The sequence below is a fragment of the Lactuca sativa genome, chromosome 8 (genome assembly GCF_002870075.4).
Source record: "Lactuca sativa cultivar Salinas chromosome 8, Lsat_Salinas_v11, whole genome shotgun sequence".
In the NCBI taxonomy this organism is placed as follows: domain Eukaryota; kingdom Viridiplantae; phylum Streptophyta; class Magnoliopsida; order Asterales; family Asteraceae; genus Lactuca; species Lactuca sativa.
In genome coordinates, this window is record NC_056630.2 from 245,182,805 (window position 1) to 245,200,042 (window position 17,238).

The 17,238-nt window shown below is 34.5% G+C and overlaps 1 protein-coding gene across 8 annotated transcripts; it reads right to left on the reverse strand.

The window, feature by feature from the left end:
• Positions 1-570: 570 nt before the first annotated feature.
• Positions 571-5,722, reverse strand: LOC111885482 (uncharacterized). Of its 8 annotated transcripts, none has more exons than XM_042896997.1 (9): positions 5,584-5,722; positions 4,934-5,036; positions 3,829-3,901; positions 3,702-3,763; positions 3,280-3,318; positions 2,442-3,190; positions 1,910-2,352; positions 1,141-1,830; positions 571-1,009 (listed from the first exon to the last, which is right to left on the reverse strand). In XM_042896997.1, exons 7-9 carry the CDS (start codon positions 1,923-1,925, stop codon positions 885-887), a joined length of 831 nt encoding a protein of 276 aa, XP_042752931.1. In that variant the 5' UTR covers positions 1,926-2,352; positions 2,442-3,190; positions 3,280-3,318; positions 3,702-3,763; positions 3,829-3,901; positions 4,934-5,036; positions 5,584-5,722; the 3' UTR covers positions 571-884. The 8 variants fall into 8 exon arrangements, with proteins under 8 accessions (XP_042752931.1, XP_042752928.1, XP_042752929.1 ...); XM_042896994.1 differs by lacking the exon at positions 3,829-3,901 and adding an exon at positions 5,257-5,461; XM_042896995.1 differs by having other exon boundaries at positions 5,257-5,722.
• Positions 5,723-17,238: the final 11,516 nt, after the last annotated feature.

The window sequence follows — 17,238 nt, forward strand, 5'->3', positions numbered from 1 at the left end:
AGGTTGGTGTGTATAAAGAAATCCCCTATTTCAAATGATAATTAAAAAAAAAAAAAAAAAAAAAAAAAAAAAAAAGAACTTGATAGCCGATAAATATGTAGTATTCAACTTTTTTTATAATATATAAAAAGTTCTCAATTTTTCTTCTCAAAAAGTTTTCAATTTGTAAGGATAAAATCAAAATATTTGGATCCTACTTTGGACACATGGCTCTACAAAACACCAACATATATATTAAGTTTGTTTTTTAGGTGAATGATGGTAATTATCATCATATAATTATTATTGACTTTACTTTTTAAATCATCATCACAATATAATTATTATTTGACCAACTTTTATTATTAGTTCATTATTACATAATCTATAAATCATTATTATTTAATAATTACAATTTTTACTAACTTAATTAATATTAATAATTTTATATTTATTTTATATTAAGATAAAAAAACAAAAATAATATAGTTTTTATAATATAATAACATATATAATATTATAAAAAAATAAATTATAAATAAATTTTCGTCAACCTAATATTATTGATATTATAAATAAAATTATAAGAAATAACATCCGAACAAATCTTCACCATTTTTTTTAATTTTAAATATTACATATCAAAAATCCGAGACAAAAATAAATATCAACTAATCATCTATAGTCATAAAAGATCTTTCCATAGGTCTAAGTCGCTTATAAAATTCTAGACGCGACTTATACATTGTTTGTCATTCGGCTGCGGACGGGTCTTTGTAGCGGATCCATAATGCTGAAATAGGAGGCATCAGATACTCTCCTTCTAACTGTACCATCACATAGTGATTGATGTATACAAGTGCAAATGTAAGGACACGATGATTTTGAAACTCACTAGGACCTCTCTATATAGGGGAAAAGGTTACAGAGCCCACTGTGGTCAAAAATTGGACAATCACACCAAACCTGTTGGCTATCAGGATACCTGTCTCAGGCATATGCATATAGTGTTCTAGTGGAGCTCTCTTATCTGTCATGAAGAAAGACAATGAGTCAAGTACTCCATTGCATCCAATGAAAACTCCATAATAATCTTCATATGACGTCAATAACTCGTCATACAATTGTTGGTGAATGAAAAGCCATTCATTTTCATCATACCCGAGACAAAACAGCTACTGATCGAAAAACCACAATTTCCATCACCCCTTACATTTTGTATACGCATGATGTATGGATGAAATATTGATGGAATTTCTTTCAACAATGAATTATGTTCCTTCGTTGCTTTCTCTTTCAAGTCAAATCGGTACGACCATTGGCATGTTGGTTCCTCATTCAAGTCAAACTGGTACGAACATTGGTCTATTGGTTCCTCGTTCATGCCCATGAAGAATGAACTTTGCCTAGCTGGTTCATTGTTCAAGTAAAAGAATGATGAATTATGCCTATTCGGTTCATCATTCAAGTCGAAGAATGTTGAACTATGTCTAGTCGGTTCATCGTTCAAGTCGAAGAATGATGAACTATGCCTAAGTGGTTCCTGATTCAAGTCTGAACAACTGTATCGTGGAGGAGCTTGACTTTGATGGTGACCACGCTTCACTGTTGGGCGTTCACGATTATTTTTTTTAACCAAAGGTTCATTGATCATAATTTTTGAAGGATCGATTATCTCTTCCATCTTTCTTATATAACTGTATTTGACATGATTTGGTTGATTGTTGAATTTTTCCTTCCACCTTTGCATATGATCATCAACATTAAGATTTCCATAATCCACAAATACACAAGGCTTAAAATCAAGTGTTCTCCAAACAATATCAATTGAATCCAACGGAATAAGTGAACCTATAGTAAAAAAGTCAAAATGTTATAAAGTGATTAGACATATAAAACTTGTCAATTTAATACAATACATTTGACATACCTGCATCGACATACATCGCAAGTTCGTGAGCGCATGGTAAACCAAAACATGTTCGTAGTTGACAACCACAATTCTCAAGAGTTGGTACAAATCCTTTTAGCCGATGAAGCTCTTCTAAGATTTTATCCAAAGCATGCTCTGAAACATGATGTCGTAGTGAATTGAATATCTCATCCTTAAATTTTGGTTTACGAATGATTATGCTCCTTGTGAAACTCTCTTTGATAGCTGTGTCTTGTGAATGTACAACTGTTTCAATAACATATATGAATTTATCCAAATCACGTTTTCGAGATGCTAGGTGTTTTTTTTTATCTTAGCATGCTGACTCTCAACTCTATTTGTTGTTGAATTTCCAAAATTGGTACTTTTGTCGGTCCACAATGATACAAATTTGTCGGGATACTTCTCCAACCAAGTATTGTAAAGATACCCAAAAACAACTAAAATATGAAGAAAAATCAAATTAGTATGATTGAATGAATAATAATTATTAAAGAAATTAAGAGTTTAGGATATATATTAATGATACCTGGATCTCTGGACAATAAAGATTGAAGGTCTGCATACGCTTGCATATATGCACTCGGTGTCGGAGATTCGACTAATTTCTTCCACATTGGATGAAGAACCCCAAGTCTTATCTGATTTGATACGTTTTCTACAATGCTTTGTTATATCGTTGAATATATGCCACCTACGAAGTAAATGATTACTTTGTGGAAAAACATCTTCGCATGCCTTCATCAACACCAAATCTCTATCGGTGACGATGACACGAGGACAAAATGTGCATGACATTTTGTATCAGGCTACTACCTTTTCGTTGAGATATTGTAAACTTATGGTGACAATTGTATATAGTTTTCAATGAAGACATGTTATTTTCATTTTGTTGCTTTATTGTTGACAAAATATCTAGTGATTTAACATTCAGCTCTGTCAAATCATGGACCAAACGAATCTCTTTATCCGACAATCGCATTGCAAATGAATAACCATCCATATACATTGATGGTTCGTGATTGTGATCATCACATACGACCTGTAATTTCCAACCATCTTGTGCCTTCAAATACTTTGCTATCAATTCGAATGGACAATTAATTTTTTTGTTTTCGCATTTTTACTTCTGGATATACCACTACGATCACAACAAAGAAATATTTCAGATTTGAATCCAAAAGTCGCTGCCTTCGATCGTTTAGTGACTGTAACATAACCTTGAGAACGTGCAATATTTTGTACCCAATTCTTCAAATCTTCAAGAGATCTAAAAACCTAAAAATTAAGAGAAAAATTTAATGTTAAAAAATCGATAAATTTATCAAATAAATATACACATATAAATATAAGATTAGAAATTATACTTCATCGGTAGAAAAATCCGAAATAGTAGTCATTTTTTCCTGCAAAATAGAAATAAAACAAAAAAAAAACTTAATAAAAATCCTATTAAAAAAATTAATTAAAAACTGATTAAAAAAATAATTAAAAAATGATATCGTAAATACATGCCATATAAACTAATTATGCTACGATATTTGAGAAAATGATTGTCATATAAACTAATTTGCATGTAAAGTGGTCCATGGGTTTTTTAACCATAAAATCCATATTAACAAATTGATTTGTATGGTATGTAATTAAAAACTAGTATAGGCGCCCATGCTTTGCATGGGTTGGATGTGAATTTAAATAGCAAAAACATACAATGCAATTTTAATAAAAAAAATGAAATAGAAGAAAGTAAAATGTCATTTTAGATAAGATCATAACACAGTGAAATTACAGGCATATCCCTGAACTTCGATGATATCCCTCCTGTCCCCGTGCATTCCAATTTGCAAGTACCTAAAACCAAAAAAAAATATTGCTTGAATAAGAAACTTACTGGAGGGTAAAAAAGGAAAGCTAACCACTAATAAGTATAATTGCTCTGTTTGGTGTCTTTGTAATGTCAAACATTCTAGCATGAGACCCTTTCTTTCTCTTCACCAGAATATATATCATTCGTACATGTCATCACAAAAATTTACAAATAAATGCAAAATAAAAAAAAAATTGTGCATAAGAGATGATAAAATGTATTGCAGGCCCAATAATTTGTCTCAGGTGATTATCATCAACACCTTCCCGGATAGGATCTCTTAAGCTAGCCAGTAAATGAGTTTTGAAAAAAAGAAACGTATTAAAACTATTATACTTTAAAAAATCTAAACTATAACAGAAGTATCATGTTGTTTCTTGCATATAACCCTATAATTATTTTTCTGAAAAATAAGATGAAATAAATTGGAAGTCAATAGTACAATTCACTTGAATTTTAAATTTTAACCAAAAAAAGATAGCAACATATTGGTCACATTCAGTTAACAACAAAAAATAATTACTCTACCAATAGTCAATTCAGATCCAGTTAACAAAGAACAAATACACGCCTTGCAAACCAATGTGGATATATATATATATATATATATATATATATATATATATATATATATATATATATATATATATATATATATATATATCTTCGAAAACTAAGATTAAAAAGGTTCCAAACCCAGAAACTAAATCTTTAATAAATCCCAAAAATCGAACCAATGAAGCTTTAAGAATTAACGTTTTAATGTTTTTGGTATAAGAATATTTTCTTGTGGAAATGATTTTATTAATGGTTTTAAATATTAAAGTCACTTTTTTCTACATAAAACACCAAGCATTGCCAATACTTCAAGTTCATAGTTCTTTTTAACACAAACTTCCTACACAACAGATAAATATATAATGCACTAAGGAACTGCCATAAAGAATATTTTGTCCCGAAAAGGATCCAAGTAAATTCACATCATGTAAATTAAGATTAAAAATAGCACAAAAATAACCACAATGTTCATGTAAAAAGATAGTCGGTTTCTTTCTTCACAATCATAATATCAATAACTACTCATCATAAACCAGAAAAATTATAATTTCATAATGCATAAAACTAATATAACTTCTATTTTTGAAAACATATACCTCTGAGAAATAGAATGAGAAACTGGACTTCAAGACCTTATCGAACTCCAACAGGTCACAAATCCTTTCTACAATAGTGGAGCCCCAACAGGAAACAATCATCCTATAACAAACCACAAAAAACAGATGAATAGATGATGATTGATGACAGTAGGTTTAGAGATGAATTTGAATCAGAATAAGAGAAATAAAAGAACAAAAAAACTCAAAAGCTTCTCACTTTTGATGCCCTTGGAGGTGTGCTTCAAAAAAAAAAAAGAAAAAAAAGAAAAAAACAACTCAGAATACAATAACAGGTTATTGGAAATTGAGGTCCAACTTACAAGTCATAAAAATCGAAAATCACAATACTAAGAAGGACTGAAGGTGATCAATTGAGTCGAAAATCGATTGAAAACAGCCTTAGAGGGCTCCTCAGTCTATACGGCATGCGTTTTTCAAGATTTTCGATCGGATTTACTAATTTAGCAATTTCCTACTCGAGGTGCTTCGATAAAATGGCGCATACCCTTTTGCTCTTCTTAACTCCTGATTATGAACGTCGATTAAATGGCACTTACTTGTTTATGCCCTCTTCTCTATCAGGCCATCAAACATGAAAGCGTAATCGGATAGTAGAAATCAAAGTAGAAATCGAGATCGAAACTTACATCAGAGTATCTAACGAAGGTGGAGGGTTTGAAGATAAAGGTGTCCGATTGTAGATCGGTCATTAAATCGATTTCTAGAGAGAAGTGTCGATCGATTAGAGAAGGAGGGGCGAAGGAACGGTAAGTAAGTAGGTGGGGATTAAACTAATCATGGTAAACAAACTTAAACTAATCATGGTAAACAAACTTATAAACAGTACCGGGTAAGATACTGTTCATAACGATGTTGTATTTTAATTATATATATAAAACTTTTTTATTTTCAAACTAGAATTTAGTTTTAAAAATTGAGTGAATATGGAATCATCAAATTCAAAATTGGATGTCCATTAATTATCCATTTCAAAATTTAAATCTATGGTTAATTTATTCATTATTTTAATATTAATACTATATTTAATGTTTCGTTTAGAAATTCCTTTTATAGATACTTTTTGAAAGTAAATAAAATAATGCAGAAAGTATAAAAGGTTTAAATTTAAGGTGTCTAAAATGAAATATCTTCAAATTTTGGGGGCTGTTTATATAAAATAATAAGATATAAAGGCTTACTTTGATACGAACCCTAGCAAAAATGTTTTAGCCTCCAAAAGTGAGAGCCAGAGATGTCCGATGCGATTTCCGGCAAAGAAGCTATTTCCGGGGACGACAAAATTTCTGGCGACGACGGTCGGTTTCATGGTGCAACATTCATAGCCACTGGTTTGATGCTCCGACGTCGGACTTTCTCACAGTGCTATTTCTCTCGTTCTTTCTTTCCGACGATCTATTGTTTTTTCTTCGGCGTAAATGATGATTGTCTCGCTTTTCTCAATTTGGTCTAGGTGGTTCACGATGGTAAATGGTGGTTCCGGTGGTCTTTTCTCACGATCTCTCTTTCTCTCGTTTTGTCTCCGACGTTATTTGGTTACCACCGGTTAGTTGTTGCCGGCGGCAGTTCTTTGGTTGAAGCTGATTCCGATAGTGAACAGTTTTTTTTTTGTTTTTTGTTTTTTAATATTGTAAATATACTGTTTAAATGATTCATTTTCTGTTTATAAAAAATGTCGTGATTTATTGGAAGTTTAAATGGATTAATGATGTTTAGTGTTCAATATAACTATATTTTGTAGTTTGTTCATATTATGATAATTTAGTGTTTTTAGAAATAAAACACAGTCTTCAAACATAAATATTGAGAATATACAATAAAAAGGTGAATAAATCTGAATTGAATGCTTTCTATATAATACTTGCCCATTGAATACAAATCCTTGAAATAAGAAAAAACTGTAAAGAAAAATCAGATAAAAGTCAAAATATGTTAGATTGGTGTCTGGGATAGATCGGTGTGTATAAAGAAATAGTCTTTTGGTAATTTTGGTCTTTAAAAACTTGAAAAGACGATTATGTTATTTTTTTTGTACTAATTATTTTAATACTATTTTAATTAAAAAATAAAGAAAAAAGAAAAAATTTATCCCATCCCACCCACCTCTCTCTCTCTCACACACACACACACACTCTCTCTCTCTCTCTCTCACACACATACACACACACACACACACACACATATATATATATATATATATATATATATATATATATACACACACACACAGAGAGAGAGAGAGAGACCCACACACAACCTTTTCTATTCAGATCTTCTTCCCCACCATCCATCTTCAACCCATCTAGCTGTATTCAAGGTTATAGAACTCGTTACTTGGTATCAGTTCGACCGACTACTAAGTAGCGAGTACTCGGGGAGTACTCAGATTTGGTAATTCGTGTAGAAATATTTTTAGGGAAATTATATATGTAAAAATCATAACTTGATTGAAATATATAACAAAATTAGATACGTGTGAATACATAAAAACTAAAAAACACACAATGATCTCACTTCGTGAATAATTGATGAAAATTTAAGATATATATATATAGTAATAATCATATGTGTGTGTGTTAAATAATAAATCATTAAGTATATTATATATATTAATCATTGAGTAGAGAGTACTCAGCCGAGTAATCGGCTAACTCGACAAGTTTTACAACACTGGTTGTATCTTCCACAAATCAGAGACACAACATCGCAAATACTTCACTTCGTGAATAATTTTCAATATGTTCACCTCACACTTCTTTCCCTCGTGTTTCTTCACCTCGAGTTTCTTCTCTAAGATCAACTAAGATCAAATTGGTGATTCCAGCTCCAATTTAGAGCCCAAGTCGTAGCCCTAGCCCTTGCCCAAGTCCGATAGGGTCAACGAAGAAGAAATCGACTGTTAATAGATGGTTGTCGATGTCCAAAGCAGCATCCGATCGTAGGGTATTGGGGTCATCTTGGATGGGTCCTGGTTCTCGTAAAAGGCTAGTGTTAAAACTATAAAAGTGTAAAGTTTTTTGAGAGAGTCGTGTTCTTATTACCACTAACCTTGGCATTTCGAGCACCCCTAATCATATTGTCACCACCACCACGTCTCGCCGTGTAACATTCCAAAATTTTCAACCAATTTAAACTTTTTTTAAAACAACCCATCATCCCTAATAGATAAAGAACTTTTTGGCATATGACATACTCTCTTTCAATTTGACAAATGTCAATTTGCGGTAATTTTGAATTAATTTTTTTTCACATTTCATTTTATGAGTTTTCCTATTTTATTAAATTTCATATAATATTTTAATGTAATAATTGCAATAAATATAGTAATAAATGGATATCAATTTCATTAATGAGTTTACCTTATAATTTAAAAAAATTTAAATTTAAGTTTAATGGTTTCTTTTGTTTATTTATTTAAATTATTTGTTTAAATTTAAAAGATAAAAAACATTTCAATTTTAATAATTCATTATTTTTTTTAATTTCTTATTAATTCGAAGTTCTTACTTATTTAGACCTTCATATTTAACTTTTTTTTTTTAATAAACTCATGTAATACATGGGTCTCAAAACTAGTTTACTAATAAAAGTGTATACAAAAACATTGTTTCCAAAAGGTTATTTAAAAATCAGTGTCTCCCAAGATCAATGACATAAAATCAGGATATATACGGTCACGCCTTCGCCTTGCCACGATTCTCTGAAATACCTGAAACCATAAACCAAAACTGTAAGCACAAAGCTTAGTAGGTTCCCCTAAGGTACCAATACACAAACATATAACATATCCAACATAACAACATGCAATGAGTCTACAGCTAAAAGACTGGATTACCCCTGAGCGCACAGTATGAGTTTGTCTTGCCTATCAGGCCTACAACTCATATCTGGCTTGCTCTCGAGCCCACATCATAAGTATTGCTTGCCTTCGGGGACCAAGCTTATGTATGGCTTACTCCCTCATTCATCGGACTGAAATACAAATGTTTAGCCCTCAGTATTATTCTAGCATACCACCCGGTCCTTAGCTTGTATCTGGAATGCCAATGAGCCTTCAATATGAGTCTGGCTTGCCCTACCCGACCCTCAGCTCATATCTGGAATGCTCTAGGGTTTGTTGGCTACAACACAAAGCAGTACAACCTCAACCCAACACAATACCCATACATATACCGATAATCGTACTGAAAAAATCACAGGTAGTCCTACAAATATACCAGACCAGCATATCGACAACTAGCATAATCATGCATATCATATCTAATCCATAATCAACATATTAGAGGATAATAGGAAATCAAACCGATGGATCGGCCTTGGTGCCTTTGACCCGCAAATATAGTGAGGAAAACTCACCTCAACCTGTTGATACTCAAATGAATGGTCGCATGTAACATCCCAACTCCCAGGTACAAATTTAAATTTTTTTATATTCATGTTGATAGGGCAACTCGACGAGTTGGAGGCCCCAAATCGTTGAGTAGGGACTGAGATGGCTGCGTGAACTTTAGAACAAACTCGGCGAGTTGGAGGACTCAACTCGACGAGTTGGAGCTGAATGTGAAAACCCTAATTTTTAGGGTTTTCCCCTTATTTAAAGGACCTTAATTCCTCTACCCAACCTCCCTCATTAACTAACCACCCAGAGACAACCCTAATCGAGCTACCTTTCCATTTTGAGAGTGGGTAAGGCTAAGAGTGTGTGTTTTGGTGCATTCCTTGGAGAAAATCGAAGATTCAAGAGCTTGAAACGAGAAGGAGTCTATAGATCCGACATTCATTCAGTTGTAGCAAACTTTTGAAGGTAAAAGGTCACTACCTTGATCACTTGTTTGTTAGATCTCTCCATTAGAGAATTTATGGCCATTTCTAGCCTCTTCTTGAGTCATTCTTGGTTTTGAGCATGCTTTGAAGCTGAGACTTCAGATCTGGACACTACTAGGCCCCTTAGGCCTAAAGACTCAAGATTTATCAAGCTTTGGCCAACTTCCATGTCTTAAACCCCCTTTTGAGCCTTGTTTCGGCAAGATTAGCCCTAGATGCCATGCATCGACATAAAGCTTGCAACTTTACGTGGTATCTCAGCCCTAAAAGACTAGATCTATAGTTTGGAGCCTTGGGTTCGCTTAAAAGCGTCTGAATGAGAAAAAGGGATGAAGGAAATCAACAAGTTGGTTAGCGAACTCGACGAGTTGGCTAGGGTTTTACTTGATATTCTGGACACTGTGCAAGCTCGACGAGTTGGCGAGACAACTCGGCGAGTTGACTCAAACTTTCCCGGTTTTTGGAGAAACAAAAGGAACTCGACGAGTAATCTAGGAGGGATACCTAGATGTTCATTTTGAGAAGTCTGCTAAGAGAGTAGTTAGATATCCGTGAGGGATAGAGTACTTGTGAATTAGGATCCTGGGAGTAGGAGTTGGGACAACTACAAATCGGTCGTATGTTGGAAGTAGATATGAATCAAGACTGTCGTGGGTTGGCTTGTAGAGCTCTAAGATGTTGGACAAAGTGGTGATACAACACTCATGAGCGCTCATAAGTTCTGAGTATTGGATTCAACCCACGCTCATTTGAATCACTTCATGGATTTTATCATGAGTGATCATGAGACGGTAATATCGTATATTCTTCAAACCTAGAGATATGAGTTGTTACTATGAGTTGGTTATACATTGATTGCATGAAAACGCATTGGTTACTCGATGTTATAAAACATGCATTTGTGTATAATTCAACAAGTAGTAGAACAAGCCATATGAGTCGAAGTTTATCCATTCCTTTTACCTTCAGGTTAAAAGCGATATATGTGGGCCCCTCGATGATTTAATGATGATACATGTGAGTCCTTGGCCAAGCCATGACTGATTTGATATGTTCAATCAGTCAGCCATCATGAATTGGAAATCGGGAAACAACAAATGGACAGAGAGAATGATTTATAATCCATGTCTCAGTCTATATGATATCTAGAATGGAGGAATATATGATCCCTTATCTAATGGACAAGTCATTGACAAAGGTCAGAGTTCATCGACAAGGTCAGAGTTCGACAGCGACTTTTGAGAGCTACGATTGCCAGTTGGTTCTTGATTCATACTCAATAATAGTTTTAGACTTATCCAAGTGGGAAACTGTTGGATTAGTGTCTAAGTCCATAACTATAATTGGTATATACTTGACCCGACTTGGCATGGTCCATTTTGGTTGCATGGCATCGGTACATTTGGATAGACCGTTTATGAGAAGAAGACATTTGTGACATATTAATATATTATAAGTTCTAATATATTAATATGAGATCATGTTATTTAATTAGTATTGATCAAGAATTAATTTGGACTTAATTTAGTGATCAAAAAGAGACTAATTAAATATATGGGGATTGATTGTGTAAACCATTCATTCTTATATATGTGGGCTTATGATCCATGATTCTTTATGTTGGGTTTAACCTATATGGTGACCCATGGATACTCCATGAAGGTTAAAACCCATGGAGCATAAGGAATGGGTAAAGTCATGGGTTACATGGTGTAACCCTAATGTGCACACTATATAAGGACCCCTTTAGTTCAAGAAATTGGCACTAGTGCATAAAATGGAGGGCAAGGCGATTTCCATGTCTCATGTCTTCTTCTCATGGTTATTTCAAGTGTTGATGATGTTGTGTGAACCATTTGAGGTGTCACACTTGGGGAACTAGGCTCTCAAGCTTCAAGGAGTCAAGTCACATCAAGAAGTATGTATTCTAACTTGTTATATTACCCAAGTATTAAAAGATTGTATGCTAGATAGGATAATACCTTGGATTATTCATATTTACATGTATAATAGAGAAAACATAGATCCACGGTATTTTGGGTTGCATGTACACTTAGGAGTGTTAGAATGCTCAAAACCCAACAGTTTCATGAGAGGGCATTGTTCTACCCTGAGCACGTGTCTACGGAGCAGGCACGTGTGAGTCGTACTTGAGCATTTGAGGCAAGATATTCGGGAGTGTGTGTTAAACTCATCATATCAGACATTGGCTGAGCTACAGACCAATGCCAGGAAGAGAGAGATTGAGCTAGAGATTCATACTAGAGAGGAGGGAGAGTCTCATGGGAGAGACAAGAGACTAGTGTAGTCATAGCCAGCGACCAAGCGGGCTAAGCCCGCTGATGCGAGAGCAGGAGGCCAGAGGGGCCGCACTTGTGGAAAGTGCGGCAAGAGTCATGAGGGATCTTGCCGATTAGGGATTTACTTCAAATGAGGAAAAGATGGGCATATGGCGAAGGATTTACCCAAGGGATTTTCGGTTTGCTTTCATTGCAACCAGACTGACCACTAAAAGGCCGAGTGTCCTTAGCTCACTCACGGACCAACCCAGGCTTCTACTCCTGCTGCTTTGCGCATTACTAAAGGCCGACTGGGGAAGGCCGAGGCTCCGAGAGTTCATGGGAGAGCCTTCCAGCTGACTGTGGAAGAGGTTCGCACAGCACCTGACGTTGTTGTTGGTATGTACCTCCTTATTCATGATATTATTATTATCTTTTTATGCTTATATTGTGTTTTATATGGGTATTTTTCTTGTGAATTTTATGCCTGCCTTGGTGTTATTTGACTCGAGTGTGAGTCGATCCTTCGTGTCTTATCCTTTAGTCGTCGTATTAGTGTCAGACGCGAGGCTTTGGGTCAACCGTTGAGGGTTTCTATAGCTGACGAGCATGCGGTTTTTTCCACGGATGTATTCCGGGAATGCGTTTTGGAGATTTTCGGTGTTGAGTTTCCATTAGATATGGTGCCGATAGTTATGGTAGATGTCTGCGTCATAGTGGACATGTATTGGTTGAGCCAGTTTGGAGTTGTGATTGACTGCGAGCGTCAGTGTCACACCCCCAAACCAAGGATGGCGGAAACGTCCGTGGGTGGAGGACTTCATGTACAGTATCATAACAACAATTGCAATAGTGATTAAAGTAAACACAACCAACATATATATAATTGAAAGAGTTACATCATTGTATGAATTACATGTTTCCAAATCAATTACAATATGTTGACAAAATGTGAAATGTTTGACGCCTTAACGTCCCATCCTCAAAAGCACTTGGTTACCTGTTTAGTGATTTCCTGAGAATACAAGTTGTTTGAAAAAGTGTCAACACAAAGGTTGGTGAGTTCATAAGATTTTTTTTTGAACTGATAAAAGCCTTGTTCTTTGTAAAAGTATTGTTTGTTCCAGAAAATCCAATATTTTGCTTAAAATGTGAAATGTAGTCTTATATCCAAAGACTGAAATGTATAAGTAACTTTCCTTACTTATAGTAAATAATGTAAGCTTAAATCGACATAAACTCGGTTGATTTCAATGAAATCCCCGTAAATCCCATGTTTGTTAATACTTAATGTGAGTTAGTATAACCATGATATGACCTAGTTGGCCTGAAACGACGTTCTTCAGGCGTCGGAAATGTTATGACATTTGTCACCTCAGACCTGTCGGTCTAGCTGTTGCATGCAGCTAAGGTGTGGGTTTTTCAAACCCAATATAGATCTATATACAACGATCACGCTCTCCCTCCAGGAGACTCTGGTTACAATACAGGAGTTATTGGTAATGTGAAGCGAATGTCTCACAAAAGTCATTAACAAATTTACGTGTAATATAATGAAAATCCCTTTTGTATAAATGTACCCTTTTTGTAATGAGTATGTTATGTAATGTATCATAAACTATACCTATTATAGTTTATCAAAACAAGGGTAGTAGTACTAACACTACAAGAAAAAGACCCTTTTACGACGCGCAAACCACGACACTCGTTAATTTATGTTACGCAAAAGAGAGTGACATTAAAAAAGTGTTATCTCTCCAAAAAATTTAAGGATTTAGGTCACGCATTATTGCGTGCCCTTAAATTAGTGTTATCAGAAAAAAAATTAAAAACACGGAGGGTGCTGTATGTTAAATGCACGCCTTTATATGTGTCGCTTTATAATTTTAAAGAAACGCACGTTTAGCAATAGGGGGAAAACGAAATACCCAAATTGAAAACCCGCTTTTGTACATTTTTTCTATTTTTCATCTTAGCAATCTATTCTCCCCTCTCCCCCTTCTCCCCTCTGCTTCTCCCCTCTCCACCATGCCATGATGAATGAGATCTCTTCGTCAATCAGAGCTACCAGCCGACAAAGACCTTCATTTTCTCCCTCCCTTCTCTCTACAAAAACCCCACCTTGTGTTCTCCTCTTCCATGTTTCCACCGGTCGAAAATTGCTTCTCCTTACAAGCCTAACATCTGATTGACGGGTTCGATTCTCCCATTCTGGTTACACAAAGGTATGTTGTACTTACCATCGTTCATCTACCTTTTCTCCATCCACACTCGATACCTTTTTGTATTTGGATCTGTTAACACTATATGTCTCTTCTTCTTCCTCTCATACCGACGAATTAGGGCAAAATCTTCTAAATGCTTATAACGATAAACCGCTATCAGCAGTAGGGTCAACAAAAACAAGCAAGTAACCAGATTCAAAGTTCTAGCGAAGATAATAAGACGATCTGGGTTGGCGATGTACAACACTGGATGGACGAAACTTATCGCCAGTCATGCTTCTCCCAAACCGGCGAGGGTAGGCTTTTTCACATTCCTTTTGTTTCTTCTTTGTTATATCATGAATCTGTATCCACTCAATCTGTACTTCTGATGCTTGTTAACCTTTGGATTGTAACTAATTTAAGCAAAAAAAAACATGTATGAAAGCTCAGAAGTTGGATCCCACTTCAAAACTGTCTATCTTTAACGGCTTGAAAGGTTAAGCACTCTCACTCTCTAATGGTGTTCTGGGTTTGCCCACTCTTTTATGTTTTTATCAGGAACATGATCCAAACTTTGTTTCCCTCTATTGTTTTATGTTTTTGTTTCCCTCTATATTTAATTTATACTTTATCTTCATTAATTCAGACTTTGTTAGGGTTTGAATCTAATTTGGGGATTCTGTTGATTTTGGTTGGTGCTGGTGGTGGGATAAGGAGCACCATGTGCTAGGGCCAAATGTTACTATGGTTAGACCCAATCAATCACCCTGCTCCACCTCTCACCAGTCACCATTGTTGGCCACTGCAATTAGGCATGTCCCTCAGTTCCTCCATTTATTTCTTCTCTCTGTTTCTCTCGTCTCTCTTGTCCGCTTGAAAAGTGCAATCACCATTCAGCAATTCAGGAATGTCAAACATTTGATTTTGGGGTATCTCCTAGAGAATCTATTTAACGGAATGTAAATCTTAGAACTTTGCAATGTGCATGCCTATATCTTTATTGATTATCAGTAATTTTGCATCTATTAAGTTTTTCTAGTTTGTTTATTGTTTTTCATCTAAATTATGTGCTTAATTTGAATTTATTCTGTTTGGTTAACACAAGTGTTAACAGGATGTAGAAGATGTTCTAATGGCAATCTGCAAGCCTCTATCTTTATTGATTACACTCTTTAGACTTCTACAGAGTCTTTTGACTTCAAAGAACAAAATAAATGAGTGGATTAGGAGCATAAGAGCATTGGATATTGATGTAACCACCATGCAATTTGAAGGGAGTAGAAAGAGGGGCAGAATAGTCTTTTCAGATTATGCTTGGAGTAGTGGAGATCAAGTTGATGTTTAGGTGCAAGATAGGTAACCATTTAACTCAACTCATTATATTTTCATTCGTTAAAACTTATTAATCATCACAAACTCTATTTTTTTACTATTGTTTTTTGTAGATGGCATGAAGCAATTATTATGGACACAAATAAGATTGATTTAACTTCTTTAACTGTCCAGTTTCCTGGTAGGTATTGTTATCTGACTTTTCCCCATTTATTTGGTTCTTAATCTTTTATATAATATATATATATATATATATATATATATATATATATATATTCCTACAGGCTAAGTCCAAACCTCTCCAATCTACTAGAAAACCACCAATTCTAACGATTGTTAGAACTTTAGCTCAAAAGGACAAATAAAAACCCTCTCTTAGTGATAAAAATGTCATGGATTCTTCTGTTAGTGCTGATGAAAACATGCCAGGTCAGCAGCAAAAAGGATATGGGGTGTGGTTCTACTTTTACCCATTTATTTGGTTTCAACTTATGTTCACAAGTTTAATAAATTCTCTAGATTTAAAAAGAAGTATTGCTACTTACTGTGCCATTTAATTGACCTGTTACTGTTGTAGATTGAGGAAGTAAGACATTCAGTGATTCAAAATATGGAAAACATGTCTAAATTGCTTTACTTCTTTTTTTCAAGTTTCTTTTCTTCATATCATGTCATCTTTTCTATTTGTTTCAGTCTTTTACCTCTTTATATTCCTGCCATATTCAGTCTTTCAACATCCAATTATCATCTTTGAGTATTGGGTTTTCTTTCTCTTTTGCTGCTGTGTTACCCATGCGTTAGGCTTTGGACACGGGTTATTTATTTTTCTTGTATCAAGACAGTAGACCACATTTATATATAGAATTTATTTGAATTCTTTAATCTATCCCTAATCTTGTTATGTGTTTTTTTTAATAATTTGTATTGCCCTTCAAGACTTGTGCTTCTTTTAGTATTTGTATTTGTATAGTTCCAACGGAAGCTGGAGTACAGATATTGCAGTTATTGACCAATTTTTAGTCATAACATATGGAATTTTTCATTGTTGATTTGGATAAGATGTTTCTTCTTTGTTTTATTTTATTTTATTTTTCTAACTATTTTTGATACATGCAGCCCCTTACCAAAGTGTTCAAGGAAGTCAGGGAGATAGCTACCCAAACAACACAAATATGGGTATTATTGTCTTTTTTTGTAGCTATTCTATTTGAAGCTCTAAATGTTTAACAATTGACAATGATGAGTGCAGATATTTGTTGGTGGTTTGGATCCAAGTGTTTCTGATGAAACCTTATGGGGAGTGTTTGGTCAATTTGGTGAACAAGTTCATGTTAAGATTCCCGTAGGCAAGCGATGTGGATTTGTTTAGTTTGCCAACAGGTATTAACATAAAGCCCCTTTGGAAGTTTATTTTTTGTTTCCATATCTACCCTTGTTTGGTATGTTTCATAGGCTATGCAGAGCAAACTTTATCGATTAAATTAGGAGGCCAAAATATCTGGCTTTCTTGGGGGTCATAGTCCTTCAAGCAAACAGGGGCAATCGGAGCAGCCACATTGAACACCCTACTTTCTACTGGAACTATCCATAGTAGACATACGAGCTCCTTGTTCACTGCATGCATTCTCCAAAACCACATTGA